The following is a 21,052-nucleotide window of genomic DNA, read 5'->3' as shown; positions in this document are numbered from 1 at the left end:
GGGAAGCCAAGGGACGATTCACCGGAGAGATGAATCCAATCAAAGGCCAGAAAAACTCCAGGCACTGACGTTGTAGTTCATGTCGGTATTTTTTGGTTCCTTTTTAAAATGAATAGATTAAAAAGTGGTTTAAAATAGTGGTTTTTTTATTAATACGTTATTTAAACACTCACATGATGTGAGGGCTGCAGTGATCTATCAATGAATGGACGTCTAATCAATGACTTTTTTGAGAACTGAATTGGTTTGAGTGAGGTTTTTTGTTTTTTAATAAAATAAAAGCTAGTTTTCTGATGGGCATTTGAGGGCATTGTCGTTGTGACGTTAACGGTTAAGCTGTCCATTATTTTCTCGATGAATCGTTTGGTCCATAAAGTGTCAGAAACTACTTTTACCGTTACCCACACTGGTTATTGCTGCCAATGTGTAGACTGAGATATGTTTGTGTTTCCAGCTGATGTCCCTCAGCTCTGACTTGTGAGTTTGGCATTAGTATCTTTGTAGGAGCCAAGTAGGCGATAGCATCGCCCGCTCTGTGTGGCTGTCAGCAGAGCACAGAGGAGGTGCGGAAGTGTTTTTCTCTCTCTCTCTCTCAGATTACTGGATGTACATTATGCTGAAAGGTTATTATGGAATTATTGATCAATAGTGCTGGAATAAAATCTGCTTCTTGTACCTTTAAATGTGTTACGCTTGAATTCACATTGGCACTCTTTTTAAAATGTCTTTAAACGGATAGTTTTTTGTTAAGTGGGGCGTGTATGAGCGACTTGATGTTGACTGAAAACAATGAGCTTAGAGACATCACAACATGAAGATGTATGTGTATGTGTTTTGAATAATATGCGTTTAATATTGTTTTCCGGATTCAGGAGGTTCAGGAAACGCTGCATTTGTAGAACGTGTACAGTCACATCAACAGAGACAGAAAGAAGAAAGCCAGGAAACAATCTCCAAACACAGTTTCAGTGCTTTCAAAATGCTGATAAAAATTTAACAGGAAAACCTAGCGGATTCTCCTGAACTCGTTTTCCTGTGAATGGCCCATTGGGTTTATTTGTGTGAGAATGTAATTTATGTGAGAAATAGTTGGAATCTAAAGACGTTTTAACCAGCATTATCAATTCGGGGGATCTATTCTGTGAACACTGAACACTAATAGCAGTCAGTCAGTCAGTCAGTCGGGTTTTCAGGCTCCAGAAAGCTGCTTCAGTGATGCAGAGAGAGAATGTGGACTGTGGATGGTGTGATGATGGCTCTGTGGTCAGGACTAATGCACGCAGCTCACCATAAATCTGGTGGAGAAGCTGGAGCGTGGCATTTGTACAGTGAGCTGCTCTCTAATCAGCCTCCCTCTTAAGAGAAAATGCTGGAGCAAATGAATGAATAATTGATTGGGTTTCACTGTGGATGAATTAGCCCAGTTACAGAGTGCATTTTATCCTCTTTGATAAGCACCATGCACAGCATCGCTGCAGTGTACTTCACCTGAGCTTTATTATACGTTCTACTATAAATAAAATGTCCACTGTTACCTGAGATAATGTACGCATGGGTTTTATTTTAGTCCGACAAATCAATCATCGTGTCTGTTGTGAAACAATCTCCTGTCTGGGTTTTTCCGCTGACTCTTTGGAGCAAGTACTCCACCACGAGTACCTGATGGATCATTTCCTTCATCTCGTTCTCTTCTGTCGGCCAGTTTACCTTCAGCCTTTAACTCATGGCTTTTATTTCACTCGTTGTTCTAACACTCGGCTCCTTCTGACTGGAACTGACAACACCATGAAAAACCATTGTCAACCGCGGGGGGTGGCAGCTCTATCAGGGAGCTCCAGACATCGTCCAACTACAGCGAATGCCCCGAGGCCAGCCAGGAGATCTAATTGCTCCATCTGGTCCTTGGTCTGCCCTGAGGTCTCCTCCCAGTTGGACGTGCCAGGAACACCTCCCTAGGGAAGCGCCTTGATGGAATCCTTACCAGATGCCCAAACCACACGAAGGAGCAGCAACCCTTCTCGCTCCTCACCCTCTCTCTCTCTCTCTCTCTAAGGGAGACTGCAGCCACCCTCCTGAAAAAACCCAGTTTAGCCGAAGATCTCCTTCTTTCGGTCATGACCCATGTGACGTGCATATGGAGAGCTTTGCCCTTTGGCTCAGATCCCTTTTCCACACAACGGCACTTTTTTGGCGGATGATGAGGTCCCGATAGCGTCAATGGGTGAGGGAATAATGCAGCTCGAGAGTGGCCGGAGAATTATAGCTGTTGAGAAGAGGCATTTATTCAAACAAGTAGAGAAGTTTTGACCCCGAAACCTGAGACTGAGAGTTCTAAACACTCTAGATTAGTGATAGCTGTCAGAATATTGAAGTATTAAACACAGATTTTAAAGGGGCAATAGAAAACTTTGGTGTCCTTGGTGCCTGCTGTTCCGTCAAGTGCTGTGTTTCCAATATGGAAAAGTTTGGTTGCGAGGGAGTGATGACTGTTTTATTAGGTTTTCTGTGCTACACATTTACTTTATGAATCCTGTCAACAGTGTCTTTATTCAGAGGCCTGCAGTGTTTAGCATTAGCTGCGTGTGTCTTGTATTACCTGGGATGAAGGTAGATGTGTGTGTGTGTGTGTGTGTGTGTTTCTGCTGCCACTCACCATGAGCAGCCTCTCAGCCTGTCTCAGCTCGTCACACCCGTTGCCAGGAAAAGAGACGAGGCGGAGGAGAATGAGACGGAGGCTGACACACAATCTCTGCACTGATGTGTCTGAGACTGTCGATCGATGTCCTGGGAGGTGTCTCCAGCCATCTTCAGCTCCCCCCCCCTCTACTCCATCACCACCACCTTCCCCCCGGGGAGCCGATTGATGTGAGCGCTGGTTGTCGGGGAGGGTCGGGACCCTGCAGGCAGCCAGCCACTGCTGTCTCCTCTCAGCTGCCAGCCATGGATCTCCCTGCACGCTACCTTGCTTGCACTTTCATCAGCGAGGGCAGCCGCTCCGAGAACATGCTGGAAGGCTCAGCGAGGGCTGGGTTTGAAGACTAGATCGATTATCATATTTCACATTCATGAAAAAGCTTGTATGGATATTTTATTATGATGACATTTCCTGTATCCTCTGCTCAGATCTCAGACCAGAGCTCGTCTCTGTCTCCTGTGTTGATCAGAGTCTTGATCTAAGGTGTGGGAGGAAGTCAGTGGGCCCCGGCACATGGCTGCCACAACTACCCTGACCTGAGACTCATTTGTTGTGACTGAGATTATGTAGAGTCGGCACGATATGTGCTGACGTGACGCCTGTTGCACGTGTCTCACATGCGTACATGCGTTCAGAGTCAGAGTCGTCGTGTTTTCAGGCAAAAGTTCCTGCAGCGTTACTAAAGAACTCTGTGGGGAATTGGAAGATCATAAATACATCAGAGTACACATGCTCTCTCTCTCTATGAAAGCAGTTTGCCTTTGCACATGGGTGAGATGAGCTTTCAAGAGAAGTAGCTGCCGTGGAGCACTGGAGGTATGACATTAGATAACAGATCCGGACGGTGCTGGAGAGAAGAAAGCAACAGGAATACTCGTCCTTAAGTTTACTGTGGGTCAGTCCAGGGCGTGACATGGTGATTTAACACACTATAAATACACACTGCAGGCAGTGAAAGTAAGTGTGATGAGCTAAATGGGCGCAGATAACAAGATGCATTCAAAGACCCTGGTAAATTTCATCACTTCTGCACTCAAGACACATGAGGTCCACTACGGTCGGGGCTCGTTATTTAAATAATTTAACATAATAACCAGCACCCTTCCCTAAAAGGGTAGGTTACAGTCAGGGTGGAGCTAGACTGGCTCACAACAGTCAGCTCATTGCGATCAGTGTAAATATCCCATGGAAGTCGAGGCAGACGCCTGCAGTCTACTCTCACACGAAGCCTGATGTCTTAGAGACAAACTGAGCAGGAAAATAAAGAGCTAATGGACGACCTACATTGTTTGTTTGTTTGTCTGTTGTGTTGTGTTGCACCGGGACGATGACATTGTTACAGGTGTAAACTTGAAAGATGTGCAGGATTTGAGCACAAGTGATATTACTATTACATCTGTGTGTGTGTGTGTGTGTGTGTGTGTGTGTGTGTGTGACAGCTGTCGTCCACGCAAGGAGAATAGTATTTCACAATAAAAGCCTTGAATGGTGGTGGCTAGCACAGTCTTCCTGCTTCCCTCCACGGTCCAAAAACTTCCAGATTAGGTGATGGTAGTCCTTCTCTGTGTGTGTGTGTGGGGTTGTGACCCCGCCTTTCACCCCATGTCAGCTGGGATTGGCTTTAACTCCCTGTGAGCTCCAAGTGGAGGATAAAGCGGTAGAAGATGGATGGATGGATTGTTTATTGACATATTGGATGCACTGCCAACAGCTTAGGGTCATTGACGAATATGTTTGCTCTTGAGCTTTAACAACGGTGCAGTATCTTCTCTACTTGTTAGGGTTGTATCGGTCCAAATGTCTTTTGATCCGAGCTGTGAATCCTAAATATCACAGAAATGCAGAATATTTGTTACACCATGGTTTTAAAATGGTGGTTAATGGCTAAGTGGTAAAAACAGCTTATTAATGTCCAGCACTTAGTAGTTATAGTGTGTTGTATTGCATTTTATAGTATTCTGTACAGATTTTACAGTTGTTTATATTTATTCTGTATCATTTTTCACATTATTATACACTGTCGACTAAATTCTTAAATCGTGAGGTAACATTTGTAATAAAAATCTGCTTCATACGTGACAACTAAAAAGTAAGTCATACTATGTATCTTGTGTTTAGTTTTGGTCACGATCAGCTGTCACGTTCACCTGGATAATGTTCCACATATGAACGCTTTAAAAGACCACGGTGCTGATGGTGTTATTAGAATCCCATTAGAAGCCTGTTAATGCTAAGAAACACACATTGTACACAGTCTTTATTTGAGCCAGCGCGTGTCTCCTGGCTGTTTGTCTCTAATGAGATCACTGGAGCTCCTTTGTTTCTATGGCGACACCTCCAGTCGTCTCTATTGTGGCTTCCCTTCTGCAAGCATCCCTCCCATTTCTCTCTCTTTCTCTTCACCTCATTATTCATTGGCTTTTTATCCTTCTCACCCTCCGTGTACTCGTCTTTGTGTCGTCCGTCACTGTTACAACACATGAGCAGAAAACAAGGAAAGAGTTATCAGCCCTGTGGTTGTATGAGGCACAAATATGAGTTCAGATGATGTTCAGATATTCAGATTAAGAGGAATAAATGAGGCATAAAGCGCCACCATTGCAGAGGATATTAAGAAATACTACCCTTAACACATACGGGTAATAATAAACAATAATAACTTATTTGTTGGACTTGAGCCAAGGCTTGGTAAGAATATTCAAGTGCAGACAGAGCAAAGCAACACACGTGTGGTTAATCTGATTTGTCGCCGAGTCTGAACCCTGCAGCTCCCTCGGCTCCCTCGGCTCTCCTCCGCGCTGCTCTGGGAGGATACGTTCATGGGCCCAGGCCAAGTCCAAGTATAGTGCTGAGCAATAGTGCAATGAATATTCAACTGAATTTGAGATTTCGGGGTCAGTCGGAGCACAGAAAGCACGAGTCAGTGTTCAAATAAACACTAGACCAGGCTGTGACTGGATGGGTGGAGATAAACTTCAGTGTCTGGGGCCAGTGGTGAAAATGTACAGTCGTGTGTGTGTGTGTGTGTGTGTGTGTGTGTTATTAGCATATCTCTCGATGTTCCGATTGATGTCAAACTTGACAGTTATCTTCCCACGGGCACAAGTAAGTGCAGTGCCAAATTTGACGTTGTTTTGAATAAGTGATGCTAAATGAAGCACACAATGGCTTTCGCCGCTCTACTGTAGCCACTCCCCCCTCTCACTCACACAGCACTGTGAGTAACCTTTGGAAAATTTAAGGTGAAAATGTATCACAAAACTGAAAAGTTTCAAAATCACGCACCAGCTCCATCTACGGAAATTCTTTCTTCCGTGTTGGGTCGTGTCTTGGACGCCTTTCGTTTTGGCCCTCCAGTGTCCTCTCGACTAGGCCCGCCTGCTCGGGGGGGACTCTCTGAAATATGACACGATGCGATGCGACCCGTGCCTTTGTTGCAGTTTCCACGCTTTGATGCTTACATTTTAATTGTGATCGTCTTATTCTGTGTCTTTGCATCGTTCATATTTGCATATCTTTTATTTTTACCGCTGTCTTTAGATTTCAGCACAATTCAAAGTGGCTGATGAAGTGTCCATGTGTCGTTTCACGTGACGTCTGTTCTGTGAATCTTCATTTTTCATCTAAATTGAGCCGCGTGTGTGTGTGTGTGTGTGTGTGTGTATCATGTTACTCAGCTTGTGTTGGGTGTATTATGTTGTTTACACACAGTATTGCACACACACAGTTTCCCAGTACGGTTGCAATGATATGATCCCAATTCAGTGTAAAAAACCAGAGTCACGCTGTACTTGTGTTTTGTTTTATTTTCTGGGGAAAGTGAGATTTATAATCCCGTCACTTGGTCACATGTCACTCATGCAGTGGCACGTGCTCGTAACACGAGAACGATGATTCCATGAGTCTGTCGGTGCCATTAACCGTGAGTTCCCAGATCTCTTTCAGGAGAACTAGACTTGCAGGGGTGCTTCGGCTGTGGGTTACCCATCATCCCTCATCACAGTTACCTTCAACCAAATACTGACACATGGTCTGTGTTTGGATCCTGCTTATTTGTGTTTGTCAGATCCTGGCACACTGTAACTCCACATCGCTACATTGTCCTTAGTTAAAGGTGTTTAAAGGTCTCCATCATGTATTTGTAATTTTTAATGGTTTATGGGCAAAAACTAGACTTCTGAGAAGGTCTTAACCCTGAAAAAGCCCTTTAAAGAGACAGTTTTTGTGGTTTTTAATGGACCTCACAAATATATAAATACAAGTATACACACACACATACCTGTCTATCTGTCTGTGTCAGCCGTTAAAACATCCAGGTGGTTCCTGGTACAGAGGCATTAATGGTCAGGGCTTTGCTGTGAGGAGGATCAATGAGTGATCACAATAATCAACCGTCATTTACAAGCCAGATCGACCTCCTGCTGTTCTCAGCGGTTCACAGAGATCATCAACTGTGGCTCAGTTCACACACTCACAAACTGCACTGCCGGCGTCTTATTGGCTGCCCGTGGGCGACCAGGTGCACCGCGCTGGTGACCACTGTGGCCAATAAACCAGATTATGACATTTATTTATGGTCAGTGAGTTCCTCTATGGATGCCAAGCTGTATACACTGAGATAAACCTGCTGTTTAATATACACCACCTGCTATTGAATGATTTAAGGGCACTGCCTGCCAAAGATATAACATTAAATCAGCTGTAAATAGTAAAACATAGACGGAGTGGTCTTACTTCTCTCACTGTACACCCAGCTGCCAAGAATCGTTATTTTCAGACTTGGCTGCAGCACAGATTCGTTCTTCATGCGTCCGAGCTTGAAAACAAACAAAGGAAACTAGAACTGGGCCGGAGGAACAGTTAACCTCGCTCGGAGCCAAACTGTTGACAGCTAAAGCTGCGTGTTCATGGAGCAGCACCTGCAGCTTTTCCCAGAGTCTACTCCAGAACCTTGTGTGGGAACTGTCGAGGACAAACACAGTGAAGAGCTTCTGGCTTGTGGTAGAAACCCCGGTTACTTATGGTTGCGTCTGGCCTGACTCATCACAGTGATCCCCGCTTTAGTGGCTCAGCGAATGCTCGACTGTTAACCGCTAATGCCTCGTTTCCTGCTGGTGCTCCTTCACGTTTAAAGAATTCCGGTGTGAAAACATTGGATTTCGATTATTGTGAAGCAGCCACAGGAAATGCAGTCTGTCCAAACGATTGCCGTTACTGGAGCAGAGAGAGAGAGAGAGAGTGTTGCCGGTGTCCCTCACACTATGGCTGCTCCTGGAAGACTAAAGCGTTCATTTTGGGGCATGTGCTCTGATCACTGTTGGACCTCTTTTGAAGGCATGAGCTTTGGAAGTCTGGTCACCTTTTTGCTTTCTTCTCTCACAGCTCCCCCTGTAGTTTGGGAGTACATGTTGCCACACATAGCGACAAACAACCATCCACTCTCACCCTGACTCATTTCTAGTGAAGTGTGTCAGTGGGGTAAGCTGCTAAAGCACACAGGAAATTCTCCGGAGGCCAGAACGTGGTGGTTTTGGTTTTTGGTCGAGTCATGTGAAGGGTGCGACACCTGAATTGGGGGCACAGCTAATAAACAGGAAGTATTCTGTTTCAAAGTATTTACCGTGTGATTTGTCAAACATGAAACAGTTCACTGTAAATGTGCAGTAGGTGTTGGTTTTCACGCTTCAGCAGTTTAGTGTGATGAGATGTGAGGCGTGAGGCGTGGTGCTGAGGCTGCAGGAACAACAATGTGGAGTAAACGTCCTCTCTCCTTACTGACATCCGCTCTTCCTCATCATCTTCCCTCAAACCCAGGAGCATTTTGTTTGTGTGATTGACTCAACAATCCAATATGTATTATATATATATATATATTTATATTTTTAAAACATAACAACATAAAGAATAAACTATGTGCGGTGATTTGTGGATCCTGAGCCAGACTTTGGAACCCACAGCTCACCTGCACAGCATGAAAGTCTCTTCTTGCTGCGTGATCTTCCGTTTTACCTGCGCTGTGTTTAATGATCATGCATCTGCGTTCCTGCTCTGCTGCCGGTGATCTTGACTCCATGTTGTTGATGTGTGTGCAGGATGTTGGCCACTGTGGGGACTAACTTTGACCTGAGAACACTGAGGGCAGTGAGGGTCCTGCGGCCGCTCAAACTGGTCTCTGGCATTCCGAGTAAGTTGACCACACACACACTGTTTTTCCTCCACAGCGTCACAATGAACGGTAATAACACAGAATTATCCCAAAGATTCCACAAAACAGAGTTAGCCTATCGCAATTTATATCATTTATATAATATATATACACCAAATCACAACAATTCTGATAATAATAATAACTGTTCATACAGCACCAACAACAGTTTACAATGACACTCAAGATGACCGACAAGAAATGAACAGTAGTAACAACAAGGAATAAAAGTACAATAATAATGGTACAGGATTAACATAGAGTAATTAAAAACCAAAATACAGAGGCGTGATAGAATAAAAGCTGTCGGGGTAAAGGCCAGACAGATTAATACAAATAAATGAATGAATAAAATAAGAAAACAAGGTCACAAGATAAAATAAAGAAGTGATTTAAATGGTTGACAGTTTGCATCACCGTAAATACGTGACGGTTTGTGCTATCGATAAAATTCCACCGGTTTCTGAAAGCTGAGAAGTTGCACGTCTAAGTCAACGTGTGGTTATTACGGTAATTTCAGAATCAGCGTCTTTGTCACCAGAGAGAAGAGAAGTGGAAAAACACCTATGTACAATATGTAACATATGTAGTTTCCATTTTTTGTTTGGACAATGAGACAAAAACTCAAACAAATGTCATTTGAAATGTGTTTTATACCTTTCAAATTTCATTCTGGAAAAATGGGCAAAAGCACTTACTCACAGGACGTTCTCTGTCCAGACATTTCTGCAAGGTTTGGGTGTTAAAGGGTTAAAATGAGCCCGTGAAATGATGAATTGTCTCCTGTGCTTTAATAACACGCTGGTTGTGTTGTGCCTCAGGTCTTCAGGTGGTGTTGAAGTCCATTATGAAAGCCATGGTGCCTCTGCTGCAGATCGGCCTGCTGCTCTTCTTCGCCATCCTCATGTTCGCCATCATTGGCCTGGAATTCTACATGGGCAAGTTCCACTCCGCCTGCTTCAGGAACGACACAGGTGAGCAGCACGAGCGCCCACAGTTTTCATGGATTTGAATGCATGTTGTTAAAGAGAGAAGTGAATAATAATAATACTAATTATATGCCAGAGGAAACGAGAGGGTTTCCTCTGGCATGAAATTCTCTCCCAAATCGAATCGTGTGCCAAACTATATATATACAGCATAATAAATTATAATGTTGCCAAGTGCTTAACAAGAAGTCGTAAAAACCAAACAAGCAGTTGAGTAAATGATATAACGACTTAGATTGTTTTTATAGCACTGCTCTGGTTTGATCCAAAATCTAAGTGCTGATGGACAGAAAATTAATAGAAGAAATGACATATTTGTATTAGTTATCGGCCTCGTTAACAAGTAATAATCAGTAATAATCAATAATCAGCCCTGAACATCCAACATATGTCAAAATCTATTTAATATCTAATATGATCATCAGTACACCAGGGCAAACATCAATATTTGAATGAACATATTAAGGCGCTCTCTCCTCGTGGTGGCGATGAATTCTATTTTAGATTAGCGCAATTATTTTGGTCAAAACTTAGTAATAATTTGTGTTTCATATTTTTAATGACCTATCTTGAAAAGAGCATTTTTTTAATTGTACATACGGCTCAAAATAACCTGTGAAATCAGACATTTTGAGTCATAAACTGTGTATATCAGAGTTTACTGGCGATGAAGTGTATCTCAGCTTAGCTTAGCATCCTGCACATTGACTAAAAAACCCGCCTTTGACAGGACAAATGTATCCCTCTGTCAGGAAGTGACACCATGAATCACAAACAGATGAATCTTCTGGTGTATCCCTGCATGTGAACCCAGGTGTGAACGGGACTCTGTTGTGTTTGTGGCTGTAGGCGAGCTGACCTCCAACTCCCCATGTGGTGAGAAGGCTCCAGCGCGGACCTGTGAAAACGACACCACCTGCAAGTACTGGATCGGACCCAACTGTGGAATCACCAACTTTGACAACATCCTCTTCGCTATTCTCACGGTTTTCCAGTGCATCACCATGGAGGGATGGGTGAACATCCTCTACGATGTGAGTCCACTCTAAAAGTGTGTGCATGACGTTTGATTCACTGCAAATAGGTGTCAGATACCAGGCCACGCCCCCTGCACTGCTCCCCGCCTCCTCTCCCTCACTCTGCTCTCAAAATCACACATTTAGTAAAGTGAGCTGCACGCAGGGGAGGGGCGGGGCGGGGCGGGGCGGGGGTTTGGTTACACATCCTTCAAAAAGCGCTGTGGTTGTTGGAGATGAGTGTGAGGAAACACTGGAACACACGCGCATGTGTCTGTTAACACCACCCTCGCACCAGTGGTGGAGGCATGACCCAGAAAAAAGTGCAGATCAAGGGAAGAAGAATAAACCTGTTGCTTGCTCTTTATATCAGAAAATATACAAACTGCTCATTTTTTGTGGAATATTTGTGCAGAAAATAAGTAAAGGACTCTTTACTGTCGTCACACTTAGACTATTTGATTCGTTATCATGTAAATAATGTGCAGGGGGCGGAGACACAGGATGGAAGCGCGGTTTGATGAAACAGCGAGGTGGAATGGTTCGGCCGTGTGATGGTTTTGACTTAACGTGGGATCATGCAAATAATTCTCCTCGGTCAAGAGAAGTCATTTCAGTTCAATTCTAGTTTTAGGAATAAACTTCAGTGTAAAGTAAATACAGTCAAAGAGAAATTGCTTCAACGACATAAACATCATTGGAGAGTAAACCAAAGGTCAGATGTTCAAATAAAAAAAGGTTTTATTTCACTGAACCTTATTGAACATTTAAATGAAGGAGAGGACAGATCACGTCTGGTTTCCTTCCACCGGCGATTGAAACAGTGAGGTATGAAAGTATGTGATTTATGTGATTTGAATGTTGTTGAGGATGAAGTGCAGGAAAAGAACCCTGATTTATTTTGTCTTTCTCATTGTGATATGTTGTGCTGGTTATTTAAGAATCTGATTTTTAAGAAGAAGATTCAATGGAAACTCTAAACTGACCAAAGGAGTGATTTTGAGAGTGAATGGTTGGTTTTCATAGATGATGTAAAGCATCTCGTCAAAGACAGATGTGGCGGAGAGAATTCGATAATTTTCCAAAATAAAACTTCGTTCAGAATCAGATAATAAATAAAACGGAAATACTGTTATGTATTCTTTCCGTGCGGCCCGGTACCAATCGACCCACGGACTTGAATGAATGGACTTAAATGGCCGTAACGACCACTTCGGGTTCGAGGAACCCTAACCCTTCGAGGAGAGTTCAGCTTCACGTGACTCATGTCACTGGTAGTCCTCATGGAGACCAAAACCTGGTCCTAATGAGGCAGAAACACATTTTAGTTTAGGTTAGGTTAAGGTTAGGCATGAACGAGTTACGGGATAACTCTTTGTATAGACTGTCCAAATGAATGGAAGTGTGTGTGTGTGTGTGTGTGTGTTTCGTTAATACTCATGTTGTGGGGACCTAACTATTTATACAGTCGCATTAAGGGGACTTGTCCCTTTTCTGGGGACAAAAATCCAGTCCCCGTAACTTAAGTAAGTAAGAGTTAGTATGTCATGTCCTCTTAAGTCATAGAAAACACACTGTGTGTGTGTGTGGGCAGGAGGAACTCTCCGTATAAAGGGCGAGCGTGTCACATCATTTTGGTATAACTCAGCACAAACTGAGGCAGCAATTCCTGTTTCTCTGAGATGCTCCTGATGCTCCTGATGCTCCTGATGCTCCTGGTGCTCCTGATGCTCCTGATGCTCCTGATGCTCCTCATCACAGTCTGCGCAGCATGTGTCACTGTAACTGTACACGCCAGTCTGCTCTCTGCATCCATGCTGAGACACACAGCGTTTCCCCCTGATCGCTCCTTCCCCTCCCGGCCTTCCTCGGGGGGATGATTAGAGGCAGACACACACACACACACACACACACCGCTTGTATGAACCAAATCACAGCTTTCCTCCTCCATTTGCATAAGAGTAAGAATTATATCATGCCAGGGAAGCAGTTATGTAATAGACTAAAAGAATGAAACAGGGAAAACAACATGTGTGCATTAAATCACATCCAGTTTTAGGTCCAAGTCTTCTCCTTCTTATTATTCCTCAAATAAATCACAGATTTTGAGGCCTAAACATCGAATGTTGCTGTCAGTGAAGTGACTTAGTTCACATCTGTGTTAATGTACAGTATATTCAGAGGCTTTAAGAATTTTCATTTTCACCAACTATATAAACACACCTGAGCAAATAGCAGAACATTTGTGAAATTTGGAATAAAAATGTGATATAAAATGAATCAGAACTTTGACTCAACGACACATAAGAAGATGGAAAAAAAGTACTTTTTAAAGCCTGACTATGTGACCTATAAACACATGCATATAAGGAGTTGTGTATTATTTACCATGGGTGCACCTGCGTGAGCACTAAGGGTTAAACAGCTCTCTTAGACTAAGTAGAAGCACATATATTCCACCGCTCCCTTTTTTTTCCCATGTTTTTTTCCCATGTTTTTAGTCAAGATGAATGCATGATGTTTGAAATAACATGCATAGAATGAAGTTTGAATTCATTTAGTAAATTATTTGATCAATTTAACAATTGAAAATGGTTTAACGTGTTACAGATGTGTCTGTAATTTAGGATTTATATTGTGATTCATGTCACAATCTTTCAAAAGTTTGTGAAACACTGATGGAGATGACGATGATGACCATGTAAAGACATGAGTATAGACTGTATGGGAACATGTTAATATAACACAACATGATGATCCTGTAGTTTATGTTCACTGCTGCTTCCATTTCACCAACACCTCAGTTTTTCACATGATGGATAATCCCCATTATCCTGAGGTGTTAATCCAGAATGAGTCCGTATGTGGTGTAAGGGTGACTCGCCTGTATGTCTCCTCCATCACTGACAGGCTGCTAATTCACTCTGACCGCTCAGGCCCAGGCCGCTGTTTTGGCTGAATGTGATTTTGGGATTGAGTTGTCAGGGCCGGAGTGAGAGCTGTCTCATTTCCCTCGACTGCTGGCTCCTCTTTATCAGAGTGGCTGTCCATCATGGCTGTAAGGGTATAAGGGGCAAAACCCAGGCTGTCACGTTGTCATTAGGAGACCTGACAGACACTGCTGCTTGTTAATGTTTCTATGTGTAGAAAACCACCAAAGTAACACAGATGTACAGTACTTAAAGAAGTACAGAAGCAAAAAGTAATCATCCAGACTGGATTTTTTCTTTTATATGGGAATAAATCATGATGTACTTTTTAATCATTCCTTATCGATATATCACAATATCCAAAATCTAAGACCATATCTTGTCTCATGTCGCCATAAAGATATCATACATGTATATATTGCTCATCTCTACTTCCTACACGTTCCTTCATGAACATTTCAACAAATCTATCCTCAGCTCCACCCTCTCATCCAAATGTGGCCTCCTCTGGTTTAAGAAAAAACTAAGATGGTTCATAAACCAGTGGGTGATGTCACAAATAAAAAAGAAATCATCATTTTCATCTATCGTTGCAGTCCTTGCGCGTGTGTCAATTGTGGTTGTTTATAGCACAATTCCATCTGGTTTGGAGAATGTGTACATTCATATTCATTTACCACAGCGACAAGGTGCTGGAAAAAAGCATTCAAATCTCCTTAAAGGTGCTTGAAACATGTAGTTTGTGTGAGTGTGGCAGCTTCCATGGTGTGTGGGTGTGGTATTGCTGCTGTTTGGAAGCAGAGCAGTGATTCTAATGGCTTCTCTATTGTCTCCTCTCTCCACTCTGTTGGCCGAGGTCTGAGGCATCAGCACCAGCTAATGCACTTAGGCCTCTGCAGCCACTTTCAGCTCCGAGCTACATTATAACAGATGATTCCACCTTTCTAACCCAGGGCCTGTTTGGCAGCAGTCCAACATGGATCATTCACCCCCGGCACCCGCTCAAGTGTGAATAACTAACAGAGTCGACATAAACCTGGTTTTCAAGGAACTTTATTGCAAACTTTGCCTTTTATTCTTTGTTTTCCAGTCAGTTCACAGTCGGTGTGGGAAACACAGCGTACCTCACGATACGTGATCCACGATACCGAGAATATCTCCATGCAGTGATTCATGCATGGCTTGAATTTGAAAGGGGTGGACACAGGAAGTGAAGAAATCCAAAGTTTGGGAACATTTTGAGAGAGTGAAGAAGGCGATGTGTAAAATACGCAGATGTGCAAGTTCCTAAGTTGTGTGGTAACTGATGGGAATGTTATTCCTTTGAAGTTGGAAGTTTAATAACCCCTCAGTCGGGGGCTGTTAGGGCTGATTCAGGTGCTTCATCTGGTTGATAAAGTTCGACCTCCTTCTTTGACCCAAGTATCAAGAGACACGTTGAAAGTGCTCGCTGCATTCCAAAAAAAGTTGAGATATTTTCATTCTTTGCGTCGTATTTTTATTACTTTACTTTTGTGTATTTGTGCGCTTAAAACACATATGAAGTTACACAGATTTTATTGGGTGAGCTAGTTAGTGGCTACAATTTTATTATTATTGTATTTTATTTTATTTTATTTTATTTTATTTTATTTTATTTTATTTTATTTTATTTTATTTTATTTTATTTTATTTTATTTTATTTTATTTTATTTTATTTTATTTTATTTTATTTTATTTTATTTGAGGATGTTTCAGATCCAAAAATGAGGACTGACTAAATGTAGTTTTGCTGGTTGACAGTCTCCATGAACTATTCTGTTCACCTGCTTGTTTTACTGCATACTCCTCCCTGAAGCACAGTTTTGGAGAAATAAGTGTCTTAATATCTGCTAAAAGCTCCACTGTGTTCACCAGTCTTTTTTAGTACCTCATGTTTTCTGCCTCATGTTTGCTGCACAGTAATTTGTGTACTTTGGGGGTTTGAGGAGCTGAAGAGACTGCTGGCCCCACATTCATCTACCTTTCTTCACTTTATTCTTACTTTGTGTCTCCTCTTTCATACGCCGTGGGATTTTACGGCCTGATTAAGCTGCACGGTGTCTCTTTTGTGCGGACAAAGCAATTACAGCTGCTCAGTGAGACGCGTCCTTTATCTGGGAGAACAATGGGAACATCTATGGAAGGCAAAATGAGAAATGAATAAAGGATTGCAAGGGACACAATAGGTTTCAATAAATAGCAAGTACATCGCCAGACAATTTGAAGCAATCAAATGAACGTCCATAATGTAATAATGTGAGTGTGAGTGAAGGATTGTGTCAACATGAATGCAGTGAGAAGCCCTCAGGCAGTGATGGAAGGAACACACACACACACACACACACACACACACACACACTTTATTGTCTTTTAATGAAGCCAGTGCTTACAGAAGAGATGGAAGCAAACGAGGACAGACTGTGTCATAGCGGTGAAGTTTGGCCCAGTCTTCACAAAAACCAGTTCACAGCTGAGTTCGAAGGCAAACACAGTATTATCAACATTATCACGAGAGAGGAGCCCATGCTCTGCGTCAGTATTGGTCACCGATCAGATATCGGTCCACGATACCAATAATATCACGATACAATGGTTCTGTGGTCATCAGTATATTACAAGACAATCATACAGCGATACATCACGATGTCTGTCGAACTGAAGAAAGAAAAAATGTCGGTGAAAAGTGAAAAGTGCATAAAGTCTACGTATTGGACGTGGATGGAGCATCTCTTAACCGCTGTAAACGCACTCTTCTTCAGCCAGCTGAGTTTCCCTCATTCACACGAGCAGCGCCACCATGAGGAGACATGAAGTAGTAGAAGTAGTTTACTTTAGATCACCTCCATTTATTGATAAAATGATGGATATTTGACCGGGTGTAACGAGGAAGGACGATCACCAAATGGACCCGTACTGTAAGTCATATTATGGGCTGTTTATTTCTTCTTCATGGGAGGAGAGTATTTGTCTCACAGTTGGCGATAAAAGCTTGAAATTGCACTAATGTTACAAAATGGGGGCTTTTATTCTTTTAATGTTGTAACGGTGTCTGACTTCCTGTTGTCAACTAGGCAATCCTGCCTACTAGAGCTTTAATTGAAGTATTTCTACACTGTAATGGACCCTTTTAAAGGGCACACGTTTCTAACACTGGACACTGGACTTAATCACCATTGTTTGAACTCAATTGACGATGGTTTGAATGTGATAATTGTTCATATTTAAGAAGCTTTTACTAAATGATTAATTATAGCCCCAATATCAGCCTCACACTTCAACTGTGACAAATCAACAGTGTGTTTGATTCTCTCTGTGTTGATGTTTTCAGGCCAACGACGCCTTAGGGAACACATGGAACTGGCTCTACTTCATCCCGCTCATCATCATCGGGTCCTTCTTCATGCTCAACCTGGTGCTCGGCGTCCTGTCAGGGTAAGAACATCCTGAGATGATCTCAGCTCCACGCGTAGGTTTGAAACAAGAATCCTCCGTCTTGGTTTTATCTTTATCTTCTTGTTTCCCAACCTTTCCTGATCCAAATCATAATAGAAATTCAATTCGATGCATGTTATTTAAAACATGCATCTTAACATGCATGCATATTTAACTCCACCCACTTCATCAAGTGATGCAAAGCGGCTGCTCGTGATGTGTCGTTGGCGAACGTTCTGTGTTCAGTTGTTCGTTTAAAGTTTGAATGAAAATGTTTTTTTTCTCTAACAAAAAATGCATAAAAACTTAAAACTTACTACTTTTTATTCACACGTGTGCATCACACAACGCGCACAGTCCGTCACTGAAATCTCTCCCACCTGACAACACAGGCAGGTAGGAACCAAAAACACGACGGGTGTAAATAAAACATTAAAATAATCACCCATATTATTTATATGCACATATAGATATTTATCAGTTTACTAGTCAAAGATATTAGATATTGAATATGTTCTATATAATATGAAATGCACATGTAATAGCCTATTAGAAGACTTCATTTGTTGTGCAACTGAAAAAGGGCATCAGAAATTAATATAAATACAAAAAGAATATGTAAATAAGGATTTTTATATAAACACTGAATAAAAAAAGAAAGAAAACCACACAGTATGAAATAGAATAGAATATTATGCCTTTATTGTCATTGCTGGTGACATAAAATGTCATTTGGGTTTTTGTAGCATTTTCCAGATGGTAATAGAGCAAATAAGTGCTGTCAAGGGTGGAAGCTGTGCTTATGTTGCACGCTCTGCTGTGGCTGCGAGACCTAGAAATGTCCTCAAGGGGCGCAGTGGGGTCTTTATGAGCCTCGCTCTGTCAGCTGTTGTATGGAAACAGTCAGTTTCCATACTAGACTGTGATGTCAGTTTGTCACTATGCTTTGTACAAAGGATTTCAAACACCAAGTGGTCCTTGCTCAGAGTTGTGAGGAAAAGCCCAGACCTCTGTTGAGCCTTTTTTTACCAAAGCAGCAGACTCAACGGTCCGTTTGAGGTCAGCGCTGACGCGAACGCCCAGGAAATGAAAGCCGGACGCTCTCTCTCCACCTCCTCTGTCTTCATTTCCATTGGCAGGAGCCTCTCCCTGTGTTGCCTGAAGTTTATAATTAGCTCCTTTGTCTTCTTGATGTTTAGTGACATCTGCACGCCTCAGTATAGAGTTAGAGAAGAAAAGCCCCACTGTAGTTGTGTCATCTGCAAATGAAACCAAGCAGCCAGCCAAATCTAAAGCAGCATCTCATGAGGAAGCAGCCAGAGTTTAAGGACAAAAGTAAAAGATCTTTTCTGCTGAAAGGGTGAGAAATACCTGCTACAGGCTACAAAACATGTTTTTCCAGCAGTGGTGGAAATCATACTAATCATTAATTAATGTTCCCAAATGAATGAATGGTGTAATATAATGGTGCACTAAACCTGGCCTTAACCTGCAAGAATGAGATGTTCAGAAGAAATGTTACGGCCCATGAAGGTTTTTGAAAATCACCCATTGAACGTTTGTGCAAGAAAGAAGTGAAGCTGATATTATATTGGATGTACAGAGACAGAACAAACATGGAGTCATAATCACTCCCGTCGTCGTGCACGTAGGATTCCACGCAGAGCGATGAGTGAATAAAGTTAAGAAAGAGAGAGCAAATGTCGACATGATGCCTGGCAAATGCAAATGTTAGAACTCCAGCTCATCAAAGACTGACTTTGACCAAGATTTCAGATGCAGAGCGTGCTGCAAATCAATAAAAATAAAAATCTTACAAGATGCCCTCCCATCTTTAGCTCTGTCAACACATTCTGTCCTTCAATTTAGGGGAATTGGTCCTGGAAAGTCCTTGAATTTGACGTCAGAATCAGCGATGCTAGCGCCATATTGGCGACAAGCGATTGTTTGTACTTATATTAACCGCGTCTCACTTTGAAGCTTTGTTTCATCACATATGGTAAAACCATAATAACTCAGAGAGCTGTGTGTGTGTGTGTGTGTGTGTGTGTGTGTGTGTGAATCAATGTACTTTGTGCAGCTCTACAATTAACTTTGCCATTACCCATGTGTAACAGTACAGCCAGAGAAAGAAAATCAATATGTGGTTGATATTGTGGCCACAGATAAATCGATGTATGGAGAAGACTAGGACCGTTGTGGATTACCTGATCCGAGCACATGCTCTCGCCTAAGCCTGTATTATCGCTCGTGTCAGCAAATGAGACCAGTAGACGTTTGGTACATCAACAGTCTTAGTCAGATCAGAGAAGCACTGGCACAAGATCATTTTAAAAAAGCATTGGAAAAGCCAGGAGAAATGGGAGCTGTGTTCTCTTATTAAATGTATTTTATTTCATCTTTATTTAACCAGAAAAAAGGGGAAAATAGATTCATTTATGAATTGTTTTATGGGTGGGTGAACAAGAAGGTTTTGTGTTTGTTTTTTACTTGATTTAGTTGACTGTAATTATTTCTTTCCATACAAATGACTACTTTAACAACCACCGTGACATTAATATAAACTGTTGCTTGGTCACTGTTCTTTTTCCCCATGAACACACAGACATATAAATCATTTAAGAGCGCGAGAACCTGAGACAAAACAAGACTTTGTCATTTCAAAATTACATTTTATGTGATTGGCAATTATTGCTACAGGGACAGTGGCGTGTCATAGTAACGAAGGGCCCCGGTGCATGCTTCTATGATGGGCCCTTGTACATGTTAGTTACTAATAACGAAACACACCTACCCCGCAACACACACACTGTATACAGTCTGTATTCAACAACAATGAGGATTTTGTTTGGGCTATTTTACTGAAAAAAGGAGAGAGGAAGGGTGAAAGGGGAAGTGATCAGCACCATGGACAGTGCTCAGTCAGAGCTCAGCCAGAGCAGAGGAGCTGTTCAGTGTTGGTGTGGTGCTGAAATGACCACTGAGCGTGACAAAGAGAAAATACCACAAAATATAAGAATTAGTTTATTATTATTTGTAATAAACATATAATTTTGTGAAGTTTTGACTTTAGTTGACGATGTCATCAACACACGTTGTTGCTGTTGGCTGTTATAATAAAATCTCTACTGTGGCCAAATTTATAGCATTTTTTCCATTTGTTTATTTTTAAAAGTCACACACTGCACCTTTACTATACGTACACAATCACATCCTGTACATTCATGTCATGTAAACACAGGTAGAGAGAGGGCAGGTAGCCTTTAGCTGCCCCCTCACTCCGCTCTCGTCTTATCCTCCCTCGTTTCCTGCTCGTGCCACAGAAGTTGTCACATGGTCGTACAGTTACTGTGGAGGTGGAAGGTCACTGATGCTGTCTGGCGGTCAGTGTGGGCGCCATGCCGCTGTTCAAAGGCCACGATCTGAGCTTCAGAGCAGGCAGGAGAGCAGATACATGCAGGGTTGAGAGGCTGCAGACGCCTCCTCCTCCTCAGGGGAGATCAGGGTCATTGGGGCCTTTTATTCCATCAGTGTGGTGGACACGATGGGTGAGATGTGGCACTGATCAAAGTTTGAATCACAACCACACGTGTCAGGTTTTCTTACATTTATAAAGATTTATAAATGGTTTAGAAATATTTTCTACACCAAAAGCCTGAATGTGTGATTTTGTCATCGTGATATGAGAGATAATTAAAATGATGAAGTACCTTATGGCGTGTTTCCCCCGCCTCGCCACAGCACAGCACGGTTAAGTTGCGTCT

General features: G+C 42.3%; 1 protein-coding gene across 1 annotated transcript in view; it reads left to right on the top strand.

Moving 5' to 3' along the window:
* cacna1ba (calcium channel, voltage-dependent, N type, alpha 1B subunit, a) overlaps positions 1-21,052 on the top strand; it is an 83,405-nt gene that overhangs the window by 12,201 nt on the left and 50,152 nt on the right. Inside the window, exons 4-7 of the mRNA XM_058635343.1 lie at positions 8,788-8,879; positions 9,722-9,874; positions 10,739-10,923; positions 17,185-17,288. Of these exons, the coding sequence (XP_058491326.1) occupies positions 8,788-8,879; positions 9,722-9,874; positions 10,739-10,923; positions 17,185-17,288 (534 nt within the window). The remainder of the gene's footprint in view (positions 1-8,787; positions 8,880-9,721; positions 9,875-10,738; positions 10,924-17,184; positions 17,289-21,052) is intronic.

Source organism: Solea solea, chromosome 8 (assembly GCF_958295425.1).
Source record: "Solea solea chromosome 8, fSolSol10.1, whole genome shotgun sequence".
NCBI classification, from domain to species: domain Eukaryota; kingdom Metazoa; phylum Chordata; class Actinopteri; order Pleuronectiformes; family Soleidae; genus Solea; species Solea solea.
Note: the sequence above shows the minus strand (reverse complement) of the source record. Positions and strands in the feature narration are given on the sequence as shown.